Source organism: Ursus americanus, chromosome 3, assembly GCF_024610735.1.
Source record: "Ursus americanus isolate L20-20 chromosome 3, mUrsAme1.1.p, whole genome shotgun sequence".
Lineage (NCBI taxonomy): Eukaryota > Metazoa > Chordata > Mammalia > Carnivora > Ursidae > Ursus > Ursus americanus.
The window spans coordinates 5,821,384-5,849,296 of record NC_142129.1 but is presented as its reverse complement, the minus strand read 5'-3'; the positions used below and the strand labels follow the sequence as shown (position 1 = coordinate 5,849,296).

Below are 27,913 nucleotides of genomic sequence, written 5' to 3'. Positions count from 1 at the left end.
CACTTTGACGAGAGAGATGATAAAAGGATGAGTAAGCATGCTGTAGCTGATCTTGGTCAAAGAGCACAGACCCTGGCACCGGCGGTGGAAAATGGGGGTGAGGAAGCAGAAGAGAAAGCGGACTCGGGGAGTTCATCAGTGGGTAGGAGGCAGTTACAAGCTTTCCTATGGCAGTTATTGTTGCCTCCTTCTGCAATCACCATAGACTCCAAACCTTCGCTTTTACCTCCCTCCCCCAAGATCAAGTGCACATTTTCCTTAGACAGTTACTTCTTAAAAACAACACGAAAAGATAAACGTAATTTCTCCAGCCTTCCGGTTGTCAAAGACAATAAAGCCTCGCCCTGAAGCATGGTTAAGTTCAACGGTTCTGTTTTCTCACTCGTCTTCCGGCACCCCGTCCACCCCCGACCCCACCACAGACCACCCCCGTTCAGCAAAAAGGCGACTGCCACGAACAGTTTCAAATATATGTCAACCTTTGGGGGGGTGGGGGGGAAACCCCGGCAAACTTCTGAATTACTTCAACAGCCCGGTTACAAGTACCTGACCTTATTTTTTCCCGAAGAAAAATAGGACACAGAGAGATCAGAAATCTCATTTTCTCTGCCTTCCTACTTCGGTCGCTGGCCACATCGAGGGGGCTTTCGAAGAGGGCTCTTTCGGGTTTCTTCGGTAGGAAACTTGCCCTCCGTAGCCAAACGTCCTTTAGGTCCCTGGTTTTCTTTAAAACGCTGAACTTCGCCACGGATAGAAAAAACCCAAGGTGCTGTTTCCTTTGTTAAAATCCCCCGGACTTTATTTAATTTGGGGAGGAAAGGCCGCTGGCAAGATCGCGACAGCCAGCCGCAAAAAGGTGGAGAGAAGACAGGTGCGACTGCTCCCTGCGGCGGTTCCGGCCGGGAGCAGACCCCTCCGCCCGCTCGGCGGCCCCAGGCCACGCCGGACCTCCCCGTCCGCCCGCGGCCTCCCCAGGCACGTCCTCCCGAGCCCAGGCCGCCCCCCGCCGCCGCCCCACGGGGCCCCGGCCTCGCCGCCTCCGCTCAAAATGGAGGTGGCGGCGGCGGGCGGCTGGTTACGAAACGCGCGGCCGCCACATGGCCGCGCCGACCCCAAACTTGGCCGGGCCGCCGCGTCCCGGCGCCCAGGCGAGGCTGGGCCCGGGCGCGGAGGCCGCGCGGCGCCCGCCACTCACCCACAGACCGGTAGCCCAGGATCGCGATCTTCCGGGACTTGGACTGCGGCATCTTGGCGGCCTCCTCAGCCCCGGGCCAACCACATCAACCGCGGCGGCGGCGGCTCCTGTGCTGCGATCGGCGGCGGCCGCGCCGGGGCAGAGCGGCATCCAGGGGCGGGGCAGGCGGGCGCGGGCAGGCGCGGCAGCCTGGGCTCCTTGCTCGCGCGCCCAACCGCCCGGAACCGCCGCGCGGCCCCGCCCCCAAACACGCCCACGTGACCGCCGGCGCCGGCCCCGCCGCGACTCGCGTCAGCACCGCCCTCCCCGCCGCGGCGGCCACCCCCGCCCTCGAAAAGCACGGGGTGCGTCGGGCGACGTTTAACTTTAAGGGGAAATAGAGAGGACGCCAAGATGCCCCCGGAAAAGTCACGACTAAAACTCGCTGCGTCATGACCCTCCCACCCTCTTCCGCCGCTGTTTAATTACGCCAGTTCTTCCCGGGCGCTGATTGGATAGCTCCCGCCCGCCCGCGCGATGACGCGACGGAAACTCCATCTCCGATTGGGGGCGGCTAGGAGGCGGAGCCGAGGGCGGGGCTGCTCGCCCAGAGCTAAAAATAAATTCCGGCTGCGACCCCGCGGTTGCGCGCCGAGTGAAGTTTGAAGGATTCCAACGTCTCAGGCGTTGGGGGCGGGCGGGAGGGGCGGAGAGAAGCTAGCTCCCTAGTGATTGGTTAGAGCAGGGCGGGGGGCGGGGCAAACTGTGGGGAGTGTGGTGATTGGCGGAACGTTAAGCGATTGGCGGACTCGCGCCCACAGAGCCCTTAAAAGGCGCGAGGCACGTAACTCTTGCAGGCTGGTTTGTGGGTTGGCTGCTGGTGTTTGTGTGGGTTTTTTGTTTGTTTGTTTTTAATTCTTTAACGCCTTCATTCCTTTAGAGTTCCTAAGTCTGGGATTGAGGTTGAAGGTGGTTACTAGGCGTCATCCTTGGATGTAGGATGCTGGGAAGAATGGAATATGCGTTAATTCCAAATGTTACACATTTCTCTACATATGTGTGTGTCTCCCCAGTTCTGGTCTCAGCCTTGCCACCGGCGAACCCGGCACACCTCCCAGGAAATACCTACCTGTCAACACCTGCGTGGCTAATTCAGTAGGCAAAGTCAAACACCAGCCATCGCTGGCCGAGGACGCTCCAGAACCATCCTTGCAGGGGGGATTCAAGTCTGCTGGACTTGCCCTCCTGTGCGGGCTGACCCCTCCAGAAAGGGGACGCCGCTGTTCTTCCCACAAAAAGTACACGGGGCAACCCCTTTTTCCAGTGCTGGTGGTGAAGAGCACCAATGTTGGAGTAGGGGAAGGGATGCCGGCGCTGGAGGCCTCGGTCACGGAAAATGAAGGTGGAAGTCAGGACTGAGAAATGAGGATGTGCTTGGGACCTTTCCAGCCCGGGAGGCTTCCATCACGCTTGATCTTCTTGCCCTTGGTGGTTGCTAAAGAGGCAGATACTCTCGCTACTCCTACGAATGTCCCCTACTGTCCTCAGGCTGTTTGACTGTGTTGGGACAACCCACCTGCTGGTCACAGCCCTTTGCCTTTCCCAGGAAGCACAGAGGAGTGGCAGGATTGGATTCCTGGGTATGAAGATTTAGTGGTGTGACTGTCCCATAAATACGCCTGTTGAGTTAGAACACTGGCATTAGGGCAGAATCCTTCCACCATCCTGCTGACCTGCTTCTAAGAGAGGGAAAGTGTGTGTTCAGATCCTGGGGTCTCTACAGACTAAAGTCCCAGACAACCAGCTGGAACTGAGAAGTATCTGTGAAATTCTGTGTTTTGTCTTAATGGTTTTTGCATTCTACTCTATATTTAAAATATTTAAAAACTTCAGGTCTTAAAATGTGTGTCTCCAGGAAAATGTATCATTTTTATCCAGTGAACTTGGATGCCCCGTACCACAGTACTTTGAACTGATGCTACTAGACTCCCTGGTTGGTTGTGAAATCAGATTTGCGGTGTTACCTTTTCTTAAATAGAAGAACAGAATAGAAAATAGATTGCTCGAATTGGTAAGTATTGTTTTGTATTATTTCATGATACTTTTGTTGTGTGTGTATATGTATTTGTAAATGCGTTATATATGTTTTGGGTACTGAGTTTCATTGTAAAATGTATTTCTTACTGTGAGTTGCCTCAGAGTTTGAAGGTGTTGACCTAGCCTGGGAATATTAGGAGTCCAGACTGAGAAGCTCTGTTGTAAAGGACAAAGTCCTTTAAAAAAGGTTCCAGTTGTTTTAGAGTCGTTAAGGTCAGATACAGGAATTTTGAAGATTCCATTATTCCAGAATGGGGAGAATTTGTTTGGTTTAAGAAATGACTCCCTAAAATTATTTGGGATTGATGGCGTGAATTCATGTAGAAGTGACAGACTGCAGCCAGACCTTATAGAAACATGGTGGAGAAAGGTGTTTAATTCTGAATTCAAAGTAGTTCTACTGATTGAGATCACTTGTTACCTGTTTAAGCAGCTGGAACTTCTTTTTTTTTTTTTTTAAGATTTTTATTTATTTATTTGACAGAGATAGAGACAGCCAGCGAGAGAGGGAACACAAGCAGGGGGAGTGGGAGAGGAAGAAGCAGGCTCCCAGCGGAGGAGCCTGATGTGGGGCTCGATCCCATAACACCAGGATCACGCCCTGAGCCGAAGGCAGATGCTTAACCGCTGTGCCACCCAGGCGCCCCAAGCAGCTGGAACTTCTGCCACCAATCACTATCTCCTCTGCAGGTTCTGCTTATTCAGGACCGCTCTGTCTTGTGGTCTCTGCATGCCGCCTTTCCTCTGTGTGTCCTTCTACTATATTCCATGTCCCTGGGATATAAGAATTCTATCTCTCCCATTTAAATTCCAGAGAGAGGACATGATTGGTTCAGCTAATCACCACTATCCCTTGAGTGAGGAGCTCGTGCTAAACCTGTAGATTTGCCAGGAAAGCCTCCACTGGCCTAAGCTTCCAGCATTGCTGGGTATGGCAATTAATGGCAGTTATTTGAAGTGTGAATTCGTTGTTACTGTGGGAAAATTATAATGCTCTGTGAGCATTTCCAAGTTCAATGACATCTTATTTCTAGCTTCAACATTTTAAAAAAAATTCCCTGTGGTAATATACAAAACTTATTTTTATCTACCATTAGGTTAGACAAGGGGTAAAACCGCGTGCTTGCTTTTGCTGAAAGGATGTTTGTGAAATGAGTTTACCTTTTTACATGTGAAAGGGTGACCCTAAGTGCCAAGTGGACATGAAGGCGTTTTGTTGTTGTTGTTTTGCTTTTAAATATTTGATGAGGACTGGAAAAGCACTAATCTTAATCATGGCATAAGCCAAATCAGACTGATCTGTTATGTCTCATCTAGGATATCATTCAAATCCAACAGTGCAGATTTGGGGAAACACGCCAAGGCCATTGCATTGTGTGGTCTTGTGGATGAGAGAGTGGTTTTCTCAGCAGGATCTTGATAGGCCTGTCCTCAGCATCCTAGCAGGAGGCCGTCCTAGGGAAAGCAAGTGCCTGACCTGCGCTGGGATGAAAAAGATCCTTTTCTCTCTGATGCCAGGGATCAGTCTGGCTCAAACCCTGAGGTATGGAGTTGTATGGGGTACTTCCAGAGGCAGAAAGTGGAATAAGTCTCATAGGTCCATGGAGGTAGGCAACTCGTAAGGGAGGTAGTTGGCTTAGCAAGGAACTCTGAGGACAGATTTAGGTCTATGCAGTAGTTGTAAATCGTTTTCAACTGTTAGAGCTTGAACGTTGTCTTTCAAAAAGGTGTACTGAAGTCCCAATTACTCTCAGAATGGGATCTTATTTGGAAATAGGGCTGTTAGGGCTGTAATTAGTTTAAGATGAGGTCATATTGGAGTAGGGTCGGCCCTACTCCAATATGACTGGTGTCCTCCTAAGAGAAGAAGAGACCCTCACACAGACACAGGGCCCACAGCCATGTGAGGACAGAGGCAGAGACTGGTGTGATGCTGTCACAAGCCAAGGGATACCTGGAGCTCCCAGAAGCTGAAAGAGAATAAATTTATGTTTCCCGAGGGCCCCTGGTAGTGGTCAGGCAAGATGGCCGAAGCAGAACACCTGTTCCTAAGAGCCTGCGTGACAGCACCTGGGGGATGCTTGAGGCGAGCCAGGCGGCTAATTCTGTGCAATAAAACAGGTGATGGCTTGTGCCAGTAAGGCTTGGATTACATAAGCTCTTCAACTGCGTTTTAGATGTGGAATTTACTCACGGTGTTCACAAGCTACCCAAAGTTATAATTACTGTTTGAGGAACGTGTTCACGGTGGGTTCTCCCTCCTATGGGAAGGCACCTCAGTGTGGGGTTTTATCTAGCATGTTGGGATCCAGGGAGTTTCTCTCATTGGTGTGCAGAGAAAAAATAGAATTTCTATTTTTTTAAGAACATTTTTATTTATTTATTTATTTTTTTAAAAGTTTTTATTTATTTATTTAACAGAGATAGAGACAGCCAGCGAGAGAGGGAACACAAGCAGGGGGAGTGGGAGAGGAAGAAGCAGGCTCACAGCGGAGGAGCCTGACGTGGGGCTCGAACCCAGAACGCCGGGATCACGCCCTGAGCCGAAGGCAGACGCTTAACCGCTGTGCCACCCAGGCGCCCCTTAAGAACATTTTTAAAAATAAAAGTAATTGAGCTTTGCGACTGTGTAATACATGGATTGGCCAGGGCTCCTTCATGGCCTGTATGACAGGTGGTGGCATGTTGTGACAGGTATGAGAGGTAACCTGGTGGGACGTTCACTGCAGGGAGTGGTCGGCGGCATTGCCCTTGTGGGTGAGTGTCCCGAATATTGTAATGTATTGCTCTTCAGGGGTCTGGTTTTGAGGAATTATGGGATATATTACGTAAATTCTAAACTAAATTTCACAAAATTGGTCATGGATCTGAAGAGATTTCCTTCAAAGAAACCATGAATTAGTGATGAAAATAAAAATGCAACATAAGTAAATACTCAGAAGAATGGCAGAGCTAACACCTGTTCCTTGTGTGAGCTCTGTTAGCTCCACTAAAGGTAAACCAGATAGCTGAATTATATCTTTCAAGAGAATGACCAAAACCTTTTTTTTTTTTACAAAACAGTCAAAATTAACAAGAGGAGCATTTAAAATATAGATTAACACCCACATCATTAATGATGACTAAGTATAATTACACCTTAATGTTAGCTAATGATATATAGTGAGTATCCCTTAACAAACAGCAAGATGTTTAAAAACTAAGCATCCAAAACACCATGGCAGACTTTATAAAGTTTTTCTGCAACTTTTTTTTTTGAAAATTTCAAGCATGTATATAAAACTAGAGAGATTGGTATAATGCGTCCCAGCCTCTTACCAATCCAGTATTTACCGAACCATGGACAATCCCGTTTCATCTATATGATACCTGCTTCTCCCACCCACCCATGGATCATTTTGAAGCAAATCCTAGATATCATAACATTTCATTCACAAATATGTCAGTATTTTCCCTGAAAGAGGACTCTCGTTAGAAAAGAAAACATGCCATTTTTACACCTAAAACAAAACCAGTTAAGGACTTGTTAATAGCAACAGATATCCAGACTATTCAATGTCTCTTAATGATTCATAATTTTAACCATTTATTCAAATTCAAATCCAAAAAAAGCCCATATAATGTAATTTGTTGCTATATATCTTAAGTTTTTAAAAAATAAATTTATTTTTTAGAACAGTCTTAGATGTACAGGAAAATTGCAAAAATAGTATAGAGCGTTCTCCTATGCCTGTGCCCAGTTTCCCTCATTCTTAACATCTTACGTCAGTGTGGTATATTAGTTAGAATTAACCAATATTGCTACTTTATTAGTAACTAAAGTCCATACTTAGATTTCTTCAGTTTTCTCCTAATGTCCTTTTTCTGTTGCAGGATCCCACCTAACATTTACTCATCACGTCTCCTTAGGCTCCTTTTGGATATGATAGTTTCCTCAGACTTTTCTTGTTTTTTGATTACCTTGACAATTTTGGGGAGTGCTGCTCAGGTGTTTTGTAGATTGGTATTTGCCTGATATTTTTCCTTCAGGGTTAAACTGGGAATTTGGGTTTGGGAGGAAGACCACAGAGGTGAAGTGCCATTTCCATCATATCATATCAAGGGTGCATGCTGTCAACATGGCTTATCACTGTTGATGTTGACCTTGATCTCCTGGCAGAGGTAGTGTTTGTCAGATTTTTATACTTTTTTTTTCTCCCCTTCGGACCGCCTTCTTTGAAAGGAAATTACTGTGTGCAGCCCTCACAAACTGGGGAGTTATGCTTTACCCTAGTTTCCTTCTACCTGAAGAATTTCAGGCATTTCCTGGAGTTTCCTGGCAACAAACTCAGCATTTATTTATCTGAAAATTGTCTTTATTGCATTTCTTTAACTTTTTATTTGAATTAATTATACATGGGATGCCTGGGTGGCTCAGTTGGTTAAGTGTCTGCCTTCGGCTCAGGTCATGATCCCGGGGTCCTGGGATCGAGCCCCACCTTGGGCTCCTTGCTCAGCAGGGAAGCCTGCTTCTCTCTCTGCCTGCTGCTCCCCCTGCTTGGGCGTGCTCTTTCTCTCTGAAAAATAAATAAAATCTTCCAAAAAAAAAGTGAAATATAAATTAATTGGTAGTTTTAAAAATAGTACAGGGCAGTGCAGTGTACCAATATCCCAATGGTAACATCTTATGTAAATATACTACGGTATCAAAACCAAGAAATCGAAATTGATACAATCCACAGTACAAGTACTATTGTGTGTGTGTAGTTCTATTCAATTTTATTACATGTGTAGATTGTGTAACCAAAACCACAGTCAAAATGCAGAGCTGGTTCATCACTACAGAGATCTTCTCATGTTATCCTTTTATTTCTTTTCATTTTTGAAACACTTTTTTGCTGAACTTAGAATGTTAGGTAGACAGTATGTGTTACGTGTGTGTGTGTGTGTGTGTGTGTGTGTGTGTGTGTTTTAGTACTTTAAGTTGTTCCATTTTCTCCTGGTTTCCAGTTTTTTCTAATGAGAAATCAGTGATTATCTTGTTATTTCCTTTATGTAATACTTGCTTTTAAGACTGTAAAATTTTATTTTATTTTTAAAGATTTTATTTGAGAGAGAGCGCACGATCAGGGGCGAGGGGTAGAAGTAGAGGTAGAAGCAGGCTCCCGGCTCAGCAGGGAGCCTGACGCGGGGCTTGATCCCAGGACCCTGGGAGCATGACCTGAGCCGAAGGCAGATGCTTAACCAACCAAGCCACCCAGGTGCCCCAAGACTGTAAAATTTTAAAGATTTTCTCTTTATTTGTGGTGTTCAGAGTCTGTGATGTGTTTGTGTGTAGTTTGCTTTTATGCTGTGTAAAGTTTACTGAACTTCTTAGATTTGCGAGTTACTATTTTTGATCTGATTTGGAAAATTTCCCAGTGTCTCTTCGAGTATTTATTCTGCCCCATACTCTGTCCTTTTATTTTGAGACTCCAGTTTCACACATATTAGACACTTTGATAGCTTTCTGACAGTCATTGAGCCTGTTTGTTCTTTTCCGTATTTTCCCCCTTCCTAATTAAGTTATTTAAAAAAATCTGGTAGCATTTTTGTTTCTAGGATTTCCCTTTGGTTTTCTTTTATAGTTTCTCTTCTCTCCTGAAATTCTCCTCTCTACCCAACATACCCTTGTTTTCTCTAGGTTGCTTAACACATATATATATATATTTTTTAAGATTTTATTTATTTATTTGATGGAGAGAGAGACAGCCAGCGAGAGAGGGAACACAGGCAGGGGGGAGTGGGAGAGGAAGAAGCAGGCTCCCAGAGGAGGAGCCTGACATGGGGCTCGATCCCAGAACACTGGGATCATGCCCTGAGCTGAAGGCAGACGCTTAATGACTGAGCCACCCAGGCGCCCCCATATATTGTTATTTTTAAATCAGCTAATTGTAGCATCTGGAGCATTCATAGGTCTGCTTTTACTGAGTGACTTTTCTCTTGATTACAGGTTGTTTTGTTTTCACATCTAGTAACTTTTGTAGTGGATGTATGGATGATGTATTATTATTATTATTATTTTTAAAGATTTTATTTATTTATTTGACAGACAGCCAGTGCGAGAGGGAACACAAGCAGGGGGAGTGGGAGAGGAAGAAGCAGGCTCACAGCAGAGGAGCCTGATGTGGGGCCCGATCCCATAACGCCGGGATCACGCCCTGAGCTGAAGGCAGACACCCAACCGCTGTGCCACCCAGGTGCCCCTGGATGATGTATTATAAAAATCTGGATTTTGTAAATGAGCTTTGTTTTAATACTTGTATGTGGCAAAATGTATGGAGCAAAGTTCTTTTTTTTTTTTTTTCCACATGAGTATCCAATTGTTCCAGTACCATTTGTTGAAAAGACTTCCCTTTCTCCACTGAATTGCCTTTGTATCTTTGTCAAAATTCAGTTGCCCGTGTGTGAGGCTACTTCTGGACATTCTTTTGCTCCATTGATGTATTTTTCTGTCTTTACATCGATTACTGTAGCTTTATAATCTTGAAATCTGGCCATTTTATCCCTCCAACCTTGTTCTTCTTTTTCAAACTTGTGACTAATCTAGTCCTTTGCATTTTCATGTGAATTTTAGAATCCACTTATCACTTTCTACAAAAATTCTGTTGGGATTTTGACTGGCACTGTTTTGAATCTATAAATCAATTTGGGGAGGAATTGCATTTTAGCAATATTGAGTCTTACCCATGAGCAAGTGTGAGATAATAGGAAAAATATATATATACACACACACATACATACACACACACACATACCGGCCCCTGGTTCCTGGCACAGAACTTGTAAAACCCTCGTAACTTACTAAGCGATAACCTTAGGAGCATCTCTTGTTCAATATTTGTCTTTGACCCCATCCGTGACATGGGGCTCCTAGAACCCTTGTAAATTTCTAAGATGATAAGAACACCTTTTGTTCTAATGAGTGACTCTGGGTGGGCTCCTGGATGGGGGCTGGTCTCCAGAAAGACCAATCCATGATTAGAAGCTTGGGATTTTCGGCCGTCCCCACCCATCTTCTCCAGAAGGGGAGAGGCACTGGAAATGGAGTTAATAATTGATCATGCCTATGTGGGGAAGCCTCCATAAAATCCCAGTAGTACTGGGTCAGAGAGCTTCTGGGTTGATGAACCTGTGGAGGTGCTAGGAGAGTGGCACCCCTTCCCTCATACCTTGCCCTATGCGCCTTTTCTATTGGGATGTTAATCTGTATCCTTTAAGTATGCTTTAATAAACTGGTAAATGTGTTTCCCTGAGTTCCGTGAGTGGCTCTAGCAAATTAATTGAACCCAAAGAGGTGGTTGTGGGAATATCTGATTTATAGCAGGTGAGTCAGAAGCACAGGTCACAACACGGACTTGCAGTTGGCATCTGAAATGAGGGTGGCGGCAGTCCTGCGGGACAGAGCCCTCTGCTTGATGCTCTCTCCAGGCAGATAGTGTCAGAATGGAGTTGATTTTTTGAACACTCCACCAAGAATGGTTTGCTGGTTTTGGGGGAGAAACTTCGCACATTTTGGCGACCAGAGTGTCAGAAGTGAAGTGTTCTGTGTGAGCAGTAAAGGAACCTCACAGGAGGGAAACACAGGAGAGAAGAACTGGGTTTTTCCTACTATAAATGGGATTGAAACATTTTCAATTTTTGATTGTTGCTAGTATACAGAAATACAGTGATTTTCGATTATTGATCTCTTATCCTAAAACTTTGCTAAACTTGTTTCAGTAGATTTTTCATAGAGTTCATTGGCTTTTCTGCATAGGTAGTCATGTAGTTTTTACTTGTAACATTTCATTTTGGGTGCTTTCAATATAATTTTCTTGCCTTGTTACACTATAACATTGAATCGAAGTGGTGAGAGTGGACGTCCTTGTCCTTAATTTAGGGGTAAGCAGCCCAAATTTCACTGTTCAGTGCGGTGTTTATTTATCAAGATACGATTGGGTCAGACTCTCAGACTTCAGCAACAGATAGTTGTGTCTTAAATCATTACAAAAAGAGAAACAGTGACTGGTATGCCATTTCTGGAGAAATGTCTATCATCAAGGGAAGGACTTCAGTTTCGAATGAGTACCCTGGGTTTGAATTCCTGCTCTGCTTCCTGAAGTCCGCACAGCCTTGGATAAGCTACCCTACCTTCCTGTGCCTCCCAGACCCGCTGTGATCTAACTCTGGGGGAAGGCTTGGCCTGTCATCTTGTCCCTTCCCCTCACCTTCCCTCTTTTCTGGGATTGGATTAAATGCTTGATTCTGTCCTCCGTGCGACGTACAGTGTGTGCTAGGACACTGAATATAAAGTTTCCTCTTATTCTTGTTTTCAAATTATTCTGTGATATTGACTTTTCCCTGAATTCTTTCATACTAGTAGTTCATTTCTTGTTACTTGTTCTTAATATGTGGTTTTGGTTAAAGATGTCATTTCCAAGGAGAGGCCAACTTTCCTTTGATTTTAATGGAGGAAAGATTAACTGGATAAATCTTTTGAAATTAAAGCAACTCAACCAAAACACAAACATGAAAGGAGTATCAAATGCTTCCTTGAACTAAAAGGTTTCCCGTCCCAGAACCAATAAAGTTGGGAGGGCTCTTACTGCTCGACCTTGAAGGAGGTAGCTCAGAAGAAAAGAAAATCAACTGCTTTAGTTAAGAGGAGAGAGGAACAGCCAGCTGGAAAGGAACCAACCAAAAGCCTTGGAGGCAGCTCTTGGCTGGGGGAAGAAAGCAGTCTGATCTCAGTGTGTAGCACACAGGTCTTCCCTGAACTGGGCAAAGCCAGGCTTGGTTCATAAGTCTCCTTTGTTAGTCGGATGTCAGCATGACTAAGGTCAGGGTCAAACAGGAAACTTACAATATGGTTTAGATGTTAAAAACAACAACAACAACAACAACTGGTGATGTGCCCAGATAAACTACAAAAAAGAAGTCAGCTTGAATTTATTGTGCATAAGAAAATTTGGCTGTTAATTTCTTTCCACGAGGATTAAAATTTTTAAGATTAATGCAAGCATAAAATTAGTCAACTGTCAATGGTTCAAGAAAACTTGTCATTTGGTATGTCATATACTAAATGGTAGAAATATTTAAACCAGATAATTTGGGGAATAAGCTGTGTGCCCTGGTTGAACAGTGGATTACCTTATGGGACTTAGCTTAGCAATGCATAAATTATAAACTGAAATATGCCATTCTGATTTGGAGTATAACTTTATCTCAGTGTTTGCTGAGATATGGAAGCTTATCAGTAACTTGCCAGCTAATATTAGATAAAGGTCACTACATTAGTACATTGTGTCTGTATGGATAGTTTTATTTCTAACTCAACTGAGCAGATCAGGGCAGGTGTTCCTGGTTAATTATACAGCTGTTTTCAGGGGAGATCTTGGAAGGCTCTTCATGCCCATAGGACTCTTCTGGGGGTTTCTTCCTACGTGGGTTGGCATGTTCTGTGCTAGTGACTTCGTAATTCTGGCCCACTGCTGGCTGGGTCCGGATGAGCACCTGACCCAAGGAGAGCCAGTTTATACATTGATCTGTGGCCTGCTCAGAGTTCTGCTCAAAAGGGTCATCTATATTGCATGGTGATTGACTCAGTCTGATCCTCTTGGAGATTGAATGTAAATTATGAAAAGTTGGCCGTTAGAAGCAGTAGAAGCTGAAAGACACGAAGGGAGACGGGAGCCATGCAGAAAAGGCACAAAGCAGAGAAAGGCACACAATAGAAACAGTAGGTGCTGCTGCTGTTCCTGGGGAGACAGCTAGACCAGAGTGGGAAGGCCATGCTTCGAAGTGCCAGCTGTGCAGGGCTGAGGTTTCTTTCTCCTCACCTTTTAGCACTACGGCCACAGGGCATCAGCCTATAGCTTCTTCACAAGACCCAGGACACCAAACAAAGGCCTAGCTCACCTGTTCTCCGTGTAGGCACGCCTGGGAGATGTTGCGGGGTCGGTTCTAGACCACTGCAGTAAAGCTAATACTGCAGTAAAGCAGGTCCAAGGAATGTGTTGGTTTCCCGTGGGTGGAAGTTCCGTGCACAAGACGCTGGGTCTGTGAGCTGTGCAATAGCATTGTGTCTAAAACGAGAACGGACATGCCTTTATTGAACGATACTTTATTGCTAGAATGTGCTAACTGCCATCCGAGCTTTCGGCGAGTCAGTCCTGCCGCAGCTGGAGGGTCTGGGCGGCGCTGCCGACCCATCAGGGTGCTGGGCGCTGGAGGCCGGCGCGGCCGTGCAGGTTCGTAAGACAGGCGTGCGGTTCGCCGCCTCGACGGCTCGCCCGTCACGGTTTCTCTGCCGCGGCCGGTGCTGCCGGGTGGCATTTTACCCGCAGCAGAACTGCCTTCAGAATCGGAGTCCGTCCTCCCGAGCCCTGCCGCTGCCTCATCGGCTGAGCTGCGGTCACCTTCTCGATCCTCGGTGGTCGTTTCAAGCATCGTCTCGGCGTCTCCGCCAGGACAAGCCGCATCCGGGAAGCCCCTTGCTTGGCGCGGCCCGAAGCAGCGGCTCCTCGTCCGCTCACGTTCGGTCCTGACTCTGCAGCAGCTCCGTGCCGTCTTCGGGCTCCACGCCTGGTTCTGTCCTCTGGCTGTGTCTTAGTTGTTGCGTTTCTAGAGCACAGACGGAGGGGACTTAGCATCAGTCTTAAGCACGCTAGGGCTTTCAGGTCACCGAGCACCGGCTTCAGCTTCAGGTCACCAGCCGTATTAGCCCCTCACAGGAGGGTCCGCCTGTCCTTTGAAGCTTGAAGCCAGGCGCTGCCTTCTCCTCTCCGGCTGCGAAAGTCCTTGCTGGCGTCTCCTCCAAGAGCAGGCTGTCTCGTCTGCGCGGACAGTCTGTGGTTTAGTGCGGCCACCTTCATCGGTGATCCTAGCTGGAGCTTCTGGAAAGCTTGCTGCTTCACCTTGCGCTCCTGTGTTATGGAGACGGCGTCTTTCCTTGAGCCTCCTGACGCGGCCTCTGCCAGCTTCAGACGTTCCTTCTGCAGGTCCTCACCTCTCAGCCGTCCTAGAACAGGGGAGAGTCCGGGCCTGGCTCTGGATGAGGCTTTGGCTTAAGGGAGCATGTGGCTGGTGTGGTCTCCTGGGCAGACCACTGCCCCTTTCTCCACGCAGCAATAAGGTTGTTTCCCTTATCATTCGTGTGTTCCCTGGAGTAGCACGTGTAATTTCCTTCAAGAACTTTTCCTTTGCATTCACAACTTTGCTCACTGTTTGGCAAAAAAGGTCTAACTTTTGGCCTACCTTGGCTTTTGAGATGCCTTCCTCCCTGAGCTTAATCGTTCCTAACTTTTGATTTAAAGTGAGAGAGCTGTGCTTCTTCCTTTCGCTTGAACCCATAGAGGCCTTTGTCAGGTTATTAGTTGGCCTATTTTCAATATTGTTGTGTCTCAGGGACTAGGGAGAGGGAGGGATGGGGGAACGGCCAGTCAGTGGAGCAGTCAGAACATACACAATGATTATTAAGTTCATCTTATGTGGGCACGATTTGTGGCACCCACATACGATTACAGTAGTAACACCAAAGACTGCCGATCACCACAGCAAATATAATAATAATGAGATATTTGAAATATTGTGAGAATTATTGAAAGGTGACACACACAAAAGAAGCAAATGCTGTTGAAAAAATGGTGCCAATAGACTTGCTTGACTCAGGGTTGCCACAAACCTTTAATTTGAAAAAAAAAAAAAAAGGCAATCTTCTGAAGCACCATAAAGGGAACCACAATAAGAGGAAATAGATTTATTGCCTGTAGTGGCTCTTGGTATCATGGAGCAGGCTTGGTACTGTGTTGGCCATGAGTGTTGTCAGTGTTTAGCCAGCACACGTATAAAAGGAGAGATGGGAGGACCAGTGAGGACTACAGGCAAGAAACATATTAGGGGGCGGGATAACTAAAATCTGTAATATTGGAAGATACATCTTAGAATTTATGATAGTTCATTACTTTTCAAATTTTGGATTGTGTAAGTAGATTTCCACTAAACAAGAATTGTTGATTATGGCAATAGTCAACATTTCATAATTTTAGTTTTTTCACTCATGATCCTCTTTCCCCATTTAAGTAATCTGGCTGCAAGTAGGGTAAAGAGCAGAGGCAGTCATGCTTACTCACCAAAGGAATGTAAACTGATGCAGCCACTGTGGAAAACAATATGGAGTTTCCTCAAAAACTTAAATATAGAAATACCATATGATCCAATCATTCCATTATTGGGTATTTACCCACGGAAAGCTAGAACACTAACTCAGAAAGATCTGTGTATCCCTCTGTTTATTGCAGCATTATTTCCAACAGCAAAGAATGAGATCATGACATTTGAGACAACATGGATGGACCTAGAGGGTATTATACAAAGTGAAATAAGTCAGACTGAGAAAGACAAATACTGTATGATTCCAATCAGAAATGGAATCTAAAAACAAAAACAAACTAAAACAATCAGACCGATAGATACAGGGAACAGATTGATGGTTGCTGGAGAAGGGGACAGGAGGTCGGGCAAAATGGCTGCAGGGGAGAGGGAGACACAGCCTCCAGTTATGAAATGATTAAATCATTGGAATAAAAGGCATAGCATAAGGAAAATATAGTCAATGATATTGTAATAGCGACGTAACAGGACAGATGGTAACTACATTCATGGTGAACGTATAGCATGATGTATAAACTTGTCAAATCACTAGTATGGCAGAAACCAGAGACGAATGTACCTTTGGGTGTCAACCATCCTCAAAAACAAAAAGAAAAAGATCACTCACCATTACTAAGTAGGTTCATACAACCAAAGGCTTAACCTTCGATTCAGGCCTCTTAAGGCACTGTGTCTTAGTCTGTTCGGGCTGTTATAACAGTGCCAGAGATGGGGTGGCTTACAAACACAGATTTATATCTCGTAGCCCTGGAGGCTGGAAGTCTGAGATCAGGGTACCAGCATGGTTGGGTGAGGACCCTCTTCTGGGTCACAGACTTCTTATTGTATACTCACGTGGCAGAAGAAATAATAAAACTCTTGGGGGCACCTGGGTGGCTCAGTAGGTTAAGCATCTGGCTCTTGATTTTGGCTCAGGTCATGATCGCTGGGTTGTAAGACTGAGCCTCATGTCAGGTTCTGCGCTAGGCATGGAGCCTGCTTAGGATTCTCTCTCTCTCTCTCTCTGCCCCTCTCCAACCATGTGCACACACGCTGTCTCTCTCTCTCTCTAAAAAAAAAAAAATAATAATAATAGAACTCTTGAAAATCCATCATCCAGAGGCAATCACTGTTAATGCTTTGGCATAGTGCATTTCTAGACTTACTTCTAATCACGTATCTATTTATAGCCTAAGAAATGAAATACTGTCCATACCGTGTATGGATCTTTCTCTGACAAATATGCACCCATCTCCAGCATAACTCTATGTAGTATTCCATGGTACGACTGACTATATCATGATCTACGATAATAGCATTTTATGGAGCTTTTACTGGGTTCCAGCTGCATTATATGCATTATCTCAACTAATCCGCACACCAGCTCTACGGGGATGAGATATGATTTGGTATCTTTGCTTAACAAACAGAAAACTGAGGCTTAGGGCTGTTAGCCTGATAGATTGCACGTCCATCAAGTGCAGGTTGGAATGCCAGGGGTCTGACTCTGGCACCTGCATTTCTTTCTTTTTTTTTTTTTTTTAAGATTTTATTTATTTATTTGACAGAGACAGAGACAGCCAGCGAGAGAGGGAACACAAGCAGGGGGAGTGGGAGAGGAAGAAGCAGGCTTATAGCAGAGGAGCCTGATGTGGGGCTTGATCCCAGAACGCCGGGATCACGCCCTGAGCCGAAGGCAGACGCTTAACCGCTGTGCCACCCAGGCGCCCCTGCACCTGCATTTCTAACCACTGTGCTGTTGTGCTTTCTATCTTTGGGTACTTTGGTGGCTTCCAGAAAGACACATGCCAATCATTATTTTGGTATAAATATAATTTATTAAATCTGTTAAACAAATTTCATAGAACAGGTTTTTAAAATAAAAGCAATGAAATTTTATGCCTTTCCCACTGACATTTAATAAACTCAGGTTAGAATTTATGCTAATTCTATTCTTGGTGAGATTTCTGTGTTCATTCTCTCTCTTCTCCTCCTGTAGTCAAACCTTCCCAGATTTGGGACACCACGTGGTTTTAAGGCTGCCCTGCCTCACAGAGGCCCCTGGCTGAGTTCCTCAGCTGCTGGCAGGGTGTCTTCCTCTCCAGGCTTAGCCTTGAGGGGAAGTGCCACCTAGGAGATAAAGACACTGTCTTTTCTCTCCAGACCCTGTTCTAGGACCTCTACGCCACCCCACACCTTTCCCCATGCCCAAAAGTCATTAAGTTGAGGACCATCACTATGGGTGCTGCATACGACCCAGTCTGCCCCTTTCCCTAGTCGGAAAGCAGCGGAGCACAGCACCTCCCCTCGCAAAGGTTATTTCTAGCAACTGCTAGCTAGGTGTAACTTGAACCCAGTACAATACTTCTCCTGGAAGCAGAGTGAGTTCAGAAGCTGGTAAAGCGGACCTCCCACGTTGTTCGATTGTGATGCTAAATGACATCGGCAGATATTTTCCAATTTGATTCGGATTGTCTCTGAGAAATGACCAGTTTAATCCAGATCTCCTCATACGATGCTCTAATGGCACTCTCATTGAGGCTTCTAAATGTGTTCCGTCAGCTGGTAGAAATCTAGGAAATGTACTTAGAAGGGGGCAAATTGATTCTAGTCCCTGGAGGGATCAGTACACACTTAAAAACTCAGTGTTCAAACAAGCACAGGTAACCCTAGGAGGGCGCAAAAGCTTTCCAAGAGACACACAAGAACAGGTAATTTAAAGAGGATCAAATTCCAGATTTTCATCTTAAATGTATACTATTTCCTAAATGGGTCTGCCTGGGAATATGCCTGAGTTCATTGCAGTTCTTTTCCCACTTACAGAAGTCAGGTAGACCCTTCACCAGTCCTAAATCTTACCAGGTTGCACTGTCTCGGGCATACAAACTATTGGAGCACCAGGTAAAGGGAAAAACCTCCTTTAGTGATTAATGGAAACATCACCGACGCTTAGAACTTTGTACATTCTTTTTTCTCATACATGTTCATGTTAAGATTGAAGCCTCGTGTTCGAAGTGAAGTATTTGGGCCTGAGTCGAGATGTTCAGGAATAATATGGGGAGGGGCAGTAAGAACGACAATTTTTCATTTATTTTCCTCTTCCGATCCTGGACTGTGGTTAACATATATCAGTTCTGAGGGAAAGTTTTATGAGAGCAAAGCAATGAGAATGTGGATAAGAAATAATATCCACCGGGGTGCCTGGGTGGCTCAGTCGGTTAAGTGTCTACCTTCAGTTTAGGTCAGGATCCCATCAAGCCCTGCATGGGCCTCCCTGCTCCACGGAGGGCCTGCTTCTCCCTCTCCCTGTGCTTGCAGCTCCCCCTGCTTGTGCTCTCTCTCTGTGTCAAATAGATAAATAAAATCTTAAAAAAAAAGAAAAATAATATCCCCCAAAACCAGCTTTGAAAAAAAAAAACACAACTTTTCAGAACATAATTCTTGGGGGCACCTGGGTGGCTCAGTCGCTAAGCATCTGCCTTCAGCTCAGGGCGTGATCCCGGAGTCCTGGGATCGAGCCCCACATCAGGCTCCTATGCTGGGAGCCTGCTTCTTCCTCTCCCGCTCCCCCTGCTTGTATTCTTTCTCTCTCTCGCACCCTGTCTCTCTCTCTGTCAAATAAATAAAATCTTAAAAAAAAAAGAACATAATTCTTTTCAATTTCTCTCAATAGTCATCTCTTAACTGTTGTTTCATTAACTAGAAGGAAGAGAACTTGAAATAGCCAGAGCACTATGATAGTTAAGCTGATCCCATTAAATGTAGCTGAAAAAATTTCTTAAACCCCCCAAATTTTCAATATATATTGGATAGAAATCAAGGATAAAACTTTTATATTTCTTTCACAGTTGGTATGCACTGTTCAAAAGTGTTAAAACCCCTTTTATCAAATCATCATGAAATATTTATATGTACTCAATCATTTTAATTTCATCTTTTAAAATGTTTAAAATTTCTTACTTCCAAAGAGCAAAAATAGAATTACAGGCTAGCTTCTGGACTAGTTAGTGCTAGTGTTATGTAGTCATACTTTTCTCTTTCACCAAATACATGGGAAAATGTTGATCATGATATCTAACAAAGTTTAAAAAAAAATACATGATTCTTTTAATTTAACTTAAAAAAATTTAATTCCAGTATATTAATATGCAGTGTTAAATTAGTTTTAGGTGTACAACAGAGTGATTCAACAATTCTATATATTATTCAATGCTCATCAATGTAAGTGTACTTTTTTTTTTTTAAGAGAGAGCACGCACACACACACACACACACACACACACACACACACACGGTGGGGAGAGGCAGAGAGAGAGAGGGAGAGAGAGAATCTTAAGCAGGCTCCATGTCCTGCATGGAGCCCGACATGGGGCTCGATTTCACAACCCTGAGATCATGACCTGAGTCAGAATCAAGAGTCCGAAGCTCAACGAACTGAGCCACTCAGATGCCCCAGGATAAGTGCACTCTTAATCCCGTCACCTATTTCACCCACCCCCTCCCCTCCCTCTGGTAAACATCAGTTTAGTCTCTATAGTTAAGAGTCTGTTTTTCGGTGAGTCTCTTTCATTTTGCGTCTTTGTTTCCTTTCTTACATTCCACATAGGAGAGAAATCATATGGGATTTGTCTTTCTCTGACGTATTCCACTTAGCACTATACTCTCTAGCTGCACGTTGTTGTACATGGCAAGATTTCATTCTTTTTATAGCTTAATAATATTCCATTATGTAAGTATACATACATATATATGTGTGTATGTGTGTATACATATATATTCATATTTATATATTTAGAAAAGATACTATATCTTCCTTATCTGTTCATCTTTCAGTGGACGCTGGCTGCTTCCATAATTTGGCTATAGTAAGTACGGCTGCAATAAACATAGGGGTATGTATATCCTTTTGATTTAGTGTTTTTGTATTCTTTGGGTAAATACCCAGTAGTGTGATTACTAGATCATATGGTAGTTCTATTTTTAACTTTTTGAGAAATCTCCATACTCTTTTCCACAGTGGCTACACCAGTTTGCATTCCCACCGACATCCCTTTTCTCCACATCCTCGCCAACACTTGTTTCTTGTGTTGTTGATTTTAGCCGTTCTCACAGGTGTGAGGTGACAGCTCATTGTGGTTTTGATTTGTATTTGCCTGATGATGAGCGATGTTGAGCATCTTTTCATGTGTCTGTTGGCCATCTGGATGTCTTCTTTGGAGAAATTCCTGTTCATGTCTTCTGCCCATTTTTTAATGGGGTTATTTATTTTTTTTTGGTGTTGAGTTGTAGAAGTTCTTCATATATTTCGGATACTAACCCTTTATTTGATACATCATTTGCAAATATCTCTCCCATTCAGTAGGTTGTCTTTTAGTTTTGTTGATTGTTTCCTTTGCTGTGCAGAAACACAGAAAATTACTTTGATGTAGTTCCAATAGTTTGGTTTTTGCTTTTGTTTCCCTTGCTTCAGGGACATATCTAGAAAGATGTTGCTATGGCTGATATCAGAGAAATTACTGCCTGTGCTGTCTTCTAGGATTTTTATGGTTTCAGGTCTTTCTTATCTGTAGGTCCTTAATCCATTTTGAGTTTATTTTTGTGTATGGTGTAAGAAAGTGGTCTAGTTTCATTCTTTTGCATATGGTTGTTCAATTCTCCCAACACTATTTGTTGAAGAGACCGTCTTTTTCTTATTGCATTTTCTTTCCCCTTCTGTCGAAGATTAATTGAAAATATAATTGTGGGTTTATTTCTGGGCTTTCTATTCATTCCATTGATGTATGTGTCTGTTTTTGTGCCAGAACCATGCTGTTTTGATCACTACAGCTTTGTAATATAACTTGAAATATGGAATTGTGGTACCTCCAGCTCTGTTTTTCTTTTTCAAGATTGCTTTGGCTATTCAGAGTTTTTTTGTGGTTCCATACACATTTTAGGATTGTTTGTGAAAAATGCTGTTGGTATTTTGATAAGGACTGCATTAAATTGGTAGATTGCTTTGGGTAGTATGGACATTTTAACAATGTTCTTCTGATTCATGAGTGTGGAATATCTTTCCATTTGTGTTGTCCTTAGTTTCTTTCATCAGTGTTTTATAGTTTCGGAGTACAGGTCTTTCACCTCCTTCATTAAGTTTATCTTAGGTACTTTGTTATTATTTTTTTGGTGCAGTTGTAAATGGGATTGTTTTCTTAATTTCTCTTTCTGCTGCTTGATTGTTAACATACAGAAATGCAACAGATTTCTGTATCCTGTGATCTTACTGAATTCATTAATCAGTTCTAGTAGTTTTTTGGTGGAATCTTTAGGGTTTTCTATATATATTATCGTATCATCTGCAAATAGTGAAAATTTTACTTCTTCCTTACCAATTTGGGTGCCTTTTATTCCTTTTTCTTGTCTGATAGGTATGGCTAGGACTTCGGGTACTATATTGAATAAAAGTGGTGAGAGTAGACATCCTTGTCATGTTCTTGACCTTAGGGGAAAAGCTTTCAGTTTTTCATCATTGAGTATGATGTTAGCTATGTGTTTTTCACATGTGGGCTTTATTATGTTGAGGTATGTTCCTTCTAAACCTATTTTGTTGAGGGTTTTTATCATGAGTGGATGTTGTACTTTGTCAAGTTCTTTTCCTGCATCTGTTGAAACAACCATATGGTTTTTATCCTTTCTCTTATCAAAGTGATGTATCACATTGGTTAATTTGCAGATACTGAACCACCCTTGTATCCTGGGAATAAATCCCACATGATTGTGGTGAATGATTTTTTTAAGTGCTGTTGGATTTGATTTGCTATTATTTTGTTGAAGATTTTTGCGTGTATGTTCATCAGAGATAGTGGTGGCCTGTAGTTCTCTTTTTTTGTAGTGTCTTTATCTGATTTTGGTATCAGGGTAATTTTAATACTGGCCTACAGAAGGAATTTGGAAATTTTTCTTCATCATCTGTTTTTTGGAATAGTATGAGAAGAATTATTAATGTATTAATGTATTAACTCTTCTTTAAATGTTTGGTAGAACTCACCTGTGAAGCAGTTTGGTGCTAGATTTTTGTTTGCTGGGAGTTTTTTGATTACTGATTCAAGTTCATTGCGGGCCTGTTGAAGTTTTCTGTTTCTTCTTCTTCTTCTTCCTCTTCTTCCTTTTTTTTTTTTTTTTAAAGATTTTATTTATTTATTTGACAGAGAGAGTGAGAGAGGGAACACAAGCAGGGGGAGTGGGAAATGGAGAAGCAGGCTTCCCCCGCTGAGCAGGGAGCCCAATGCGGGGCTGGATCCCAGGACCCTGGGATCATGACCTGAGCTGAAGACAAACATTTAACGACTGAGCCACCCAGACGCCCCAATTTTCTGTTTCTTCTTGATTCAGTTTTGGGAGGTCATATGTTTTTAGGAATTATCCATTTCTTCTAGGTTGTCCAATGTGTTGGCATATAATTTTTTCGTAATATTCATTTACAATCTTTTGTGTTTCTGAGGTGTTGGTTGTTATTTCTCCTCTTTCATTTCTGATTTTGTGTGAGTTCTCTTTCTTTGTCATTGTCGTCTTCTTTTTTATGAGTCTGGCTAAAGATTTATCAGTGTTGTTGATTTTTTCAGAACCCAGTTCCTAATTTCATTGATCTGTTCTGTTGTTTTTCTGGTGTCTATTTTGTTTATTTCTGATCCCGTCTTTATTGTTTTCTTCCTTTTATTGGTTTTGGGTTTTATTTGTTCTTCTTCTAGTTCCTTTAAGTATAAGATAAAGTTGTTTGAGATTTTTTTTCTTGAGGTAGGCCTGTTACTGTAAACTTCCTTCTTAGAACAGCTCTTGCTGCATCCCAAAGATTTTGGACTGTTATGTTTTATGTCTTCATGTATTTTTTTTATTTCCTCTGATTTCTTGGTTGACCCACTTGTTGTTTAATAACATGTTAATTAACCTCCATGTATTTTTGCTTTTTTCAGATTTTTTTTTCTTGTGGTGGTTTCTAGCTGTGGTCAGAGAAGATGTATGGTATGACTTCAATCTTTTTGAATTTGTTGGGACTTGTTTTGTGACCTAATATGTGCTCTGTTCTGGAGAATGTTCCATGGTGCACTTGAAAAGAATGTGTGTTCTGTTGTTTTAGGATGGAATGTTCTGAACATGTCTGCTAAATCCATCTGGTCTAATGTGTCATTCAAAGCCACTGTTTCCTTGTTGATTTTCCATTTTGCTGATTTGTCCATTGATGTGAGGAGTTAAAATCCCCTACTATTGTATTACTATTGATTACTTTCTTATGTTTGTTAGTAACTGCGTTATGTATTTGGTGCTCCCATTTTGGGTGCATAAATATTTACAGTTGTTCTAGCTTTTTGTTGATCTCTTCATGATTATATAGTGTCCTTTGTCTCTTGTTACAGTCTTTGTTTAAAAGTATATTTGTCCAATATAAGTATTGCTATCCTGGCTTTCTTTTTCACATCTCTGTGCATGATAAATGCTTCTCCATCCCCTCACGTTCAATTTGCATGTGTCTTTTGGTTTGAAATGAGTTTTTTGTAGGAAGCATATAGATGGGTCTTGTTTTTTTAAATCTGTTTTGTCACCCTATGTCTTTTGGTTGGAGTGTTAGTCCAGTTACATTCAAAATAATTACTGATAGATATGTATTTATTGCCATTTTGTTACTTGTCTTATGGTTGTTGGTTTTTGTTTTGTTTTTTGTCTTATGGTTATTTTAATAGTTATTCTCTGTTACTTTCTTTCCTTGCTCGTTTCTCTCATGATAAGTTGGCTTTCTTGAGTGATGTACTTGGATTCCTTTCTGTTTTTCACGTATCTATTGCTGGTTTTTGATCTGTCACCGTTAGGTTCGTATACAACGTCTTCTGCATAGAATAGTCTATATTACGTTGATAGTCACTAAAGCATGCATGCGTTCTTACTCCCCTCCCCCCACATTTTCAGTTTATGGTGGCATAGTTTACATCCTTTTATTTGGTGAGTCCCTTGACTTATTTGTACAGATGTACTTATTGTTACTGCTTTTGTGCTTCCTGCTTTCTTTACTCTTACTTATGGTCTTTCTTTTCCACTCAGAAAATCCCCTTTAACATTTCTTATAGGGCTGATTCAGTAGTCTTGAATTTCTTTAACTTTTGTTTGTCGGGGAAGCTCCTTATCTCTCCTATTCCTTTTTTATCTGTCTTCCCACCTTGCTGGAATAGAATATTCTTGGCTGCAGATTTTTTTTTTCCATTACGTTGAATATAGCATGCCACTTTCTTCTAGCCTGAAAAGTTTCTGCTGAAAAAATCAGTGATAGCCTTATGGGGGTTTCCCTTATATGTAACTGCTTTCTTTTCTCTTGCAGCTTTTAAACATTTCTCTTTATCACTACTTTTTACCCTTTTAATTTCTATGTCTCTTGGTGTGGACCAGCTTGAATTGATTTTGCTGGAGAATCTCTTTGCCTCCTGGAACTAGATTACTGTTTCCTTCCTCAGATTTGAGAAGTTTTCAGCTATTACTTCCTCAGATAAATTTTCTGCCCCCTTTCCTCTGTTTTCTCCTTCTGGGATATCCATAATGTGAATGTCATTGTGTCTGATGGTGTTGCTGAGTTCCCTAAGTCTATTCTCGTTGTGTATAACTTTTTTTCTCTCACCTGCTCAGCTTGATTACTTTCCATTACTCTGTCCTCCAGGTCACTGATTTGTTCTGCTTCCTCTAGTCTCCTACGTATTCCATCTAATGTATCTTTAATTTATTTCTTGTGTTCTTTATCTCTGATTGGTTCTTTTTGTTGAGGGCCTCACTGAGGTCCACCACTCTTTTTTCAAGTCCAGCGAGTAGCTTTATGATCATTAGATTAAATTCTCTAACAGGCATATTCTTTATTTCCATTTCACTTAAGTCTCTTGCTGTGATTTTGTCCTGGTCTTTCATTTAGGACATATTCCTCTGTCTCCTCATTTTATCTCACTCTGTGTCTCTTTCTGTGTGTTAGGAAAGTCAGCTGTGTCTCTTGCTCTTGAAAGTAGTAGCCTTCTGAAGAAGTCCTGGTGTGCCCTGCAGTGCAGTGTCTCCCGTTCACCAGAACCTTGTTCTTCGGGAGTGTCTCCTATGTGTGTTGTGTGTACCCTGCTGTTGTGACTGAGCCGCTTTCCCCCTCAGTCTAGTCATCTGCAGTGGCTTACTTTGCCTGTTGTGGGCAGTGTCTGGTCCCTGTGGCGTTAGTGGGCCACTCTGGGGCCCCCTGAGGTTTGAGTCATACCAGGTGTTTGCAAGATACAATAGCACCAAAATGCAGGGTGCTTTCCCTGTGTTGTCCCCTGGGACGCTTTTTGGTGGGCGGGGCCTGTAGTCAGACCAGCTGTCTGCCCCCCAGGCCACTGCTGGGGCTGCAGTCTGACTGGTGTGTGTGGCTATCTTTCCCTCTGGCTGGGGCAGGAGTCACTTTGGAGTAGTGCTGGCCTCTGTTGGAGCTGCTTACGCACAGCCAGGCTTGTGGTACTGCTTTGGAGGGGCTCTGGCCGAGAGCGTATTCAAGGCTGTGGATCTGCAACGTTCACAGGGCAAGACGCGCAGTATTTGTGGGGTTTGCGTGTAGGTCCTCTGCAAGAGGGGACCTGTCACTAGAGGAACTGAGGCCAGCCGGGTTGGAGGGGGTGGCTCAGCAAAGCGAGAGGTGGGGGAGGGGTGGGGGAGGTGCGGTGTTATCAAGGTTTGCCAGCTGCTGGTCTTCTGGGGGAGGGGACCCAGAGCGTCAGGACTGAGGCAGTCCTGGCTGAAGGGGGCAGATCTGTCATAGCACGGGGGGGGGGGGGGGGGTGGTGGTGGTGGTGGTGGTGGTGGAGGATGGGGGTGGTCTGGGGCTGTGCCATTAGCAAGTAAGGTAGCAAGTGTTGGCGCTGTGCTTGTTCCCGCAGGTGGCCATGTGTTTGTGTTGGGGGCGTGGGGGAGGGAAATGGTGCCAGCCAGCTGCTCTGTTCCTGGAGGAGATCCCCCAGTGAGCCCTGAGACCAGTCCCAGCTCTCCCTCGGTTTGCCCCAGGCCTTCTCTGAAGCGCTGCCTCTCTGCTGTACCTCCTGGGTTGTTTGTGGTGCTTTCTCTTTAAGGGTGGGGACTCCGTTTCCTCTTGCCCTCCAGGCTCAGAGCCGAGCCTGCTGATTTTTAAAAGTCCAGGTTTTAAGTCCCCCTGGTTGTAAGAATTCATCAAATTATACAGAAAAATTGAAAGTAAAATTGGGAAAAGGATAAACCAAATACCAGCCGAAAGAAACCCTGTGAAGCTGCATTGATATAAAATGAAATAGGTCTTAGAGCAGAACTGTTACTGTGGACAGAGTCTCTAAATAACGATGTGAAAGGTTTCATTCACCAGGAACGTGTCACCGTTCTGAACTTTTACGTAACCAATAACATTCTGTTTATGCAAAATATGTGAAGCAAAACTTGGCAGAATTGCAAGGAAAATTGAAATCATACAGGACATTTTAATACCTTTTAGTAGTTGATAGGTGAAGTCGTTTTTAACAGTCAGTGAGGACAGAAAAGATTTGAACGGCAGAATTAACAAAGTAGTTCTATGACCACCTGTAGGACATTGCTGTCAACAAATGAAAAGAAATACACCTTCTTTTCAGACACATAAGCCATTTATGAAAGGCGACCACGGAGAGGGTCATAAAGCAAGCCTCAACACATTTCCAAGAACTTCTGTCAACCGCATTCTCTGACCACAATGCAATCAAGTTAGAAATCAATAACAAAACATAGAGAATCCATTTGGAAAGTAGGAGATATACTTCTGCATAATTCGTGGGTCAAAAAGAAATCATAAAGAAAATTAGAAACTATTTAAACTGGTAATAAAAATGCTACAAATAGAAGCATGCGGGATGCCATAAAAGGGAAAAAGTTAACCTTAAATGCTTACATTAGAACAACAAAAAAGGCTGAACATTACTGAGCTTAGTGACCCATTTAAGAAGTTAGAAGAATATAATATACTTAAGGAAAGCAGAAGGAAGGAAAAATAAAGAACTGAAGTGAAAGATATAGAAAACAAAATTAAATATTTTTGAAGATTTTATTTATTTGAGAGAGAGAGTGAGAGGACAAGCAGGGGGAGCGGGAGAGGGAGAAGCAGGCTTCCCACTGAGCAGGGAGCCAGTTGAGGGGCTCGATCCCAGGACCGCGAGATCATGACCCCAGCCAAAGGCAGATGCTTAACTGACTGAGCCGTCCAGGCGCCCCCAGAATTAAATATTTTTAACAAACTAACATGCTGGTTTTGGAAAGAATAAAATTGGCAAGCATCTGGCCGGGCAGCAGGTCTAGAAGTCATTGGTCCAGATGGACGCAGGAGGACGGCAAAGCCCGTAAGTGGTATCTCTGAGGAAAAGAGAATAGATGGGTTACCTCACGTTTTCAACTCAGGGTGAGGGGACTAGTGTTTTCTTGCAGAGGGTTTGGAGACGAATTAATGGTAGATGATGGAAAACTAAGCACCCGCAG

At 43.5% G+C, this 27,913-nt stretch overlaps 1 protein-coding gene and 1 long non-coding RNA gene across 2 annotated transcripts in view; one reads left to right on the top strand and one right to left on the bottom strand.

Moving 5' to 3' along the window:
• The window catches only part of RHEB (Ras homolog, mTORC1 binding), a 55,553-nt gene extending 54,090 nt beyond the window's left edge, over positions 1-1,463 (bottom strand). Inside the window, exon 1 of the mRNA XM_045792290.2 lies at positions 1,196-1,463. Coding sequence (XP_045648246.1) covers positions 1,196-1,247 — 52 coding nt within the window. The 5' untranslated portion in view covers positions 1,248-1,463. The remainder of the gene's footprint in view (positions 1-1,195) is intronic.
• A 539-nt stretch (positions 1,464-2,002) lies between these two features.
• LOC148110324 (uncharacterized) overlaps positions 2,003-27,913 on the top strand; it is a 47,197-nt gene continuing 21,286 nt past the window's right edge. The window contains exon 1 of the long non-coding RNA XR_015723774.1: positions 2,003-3,245. This is a non-coding gene — a long non-coding RNA (uncharacterized LOC148110324). The remainder of the gene's footprint in view (positions 3,246-27,913) is intronic.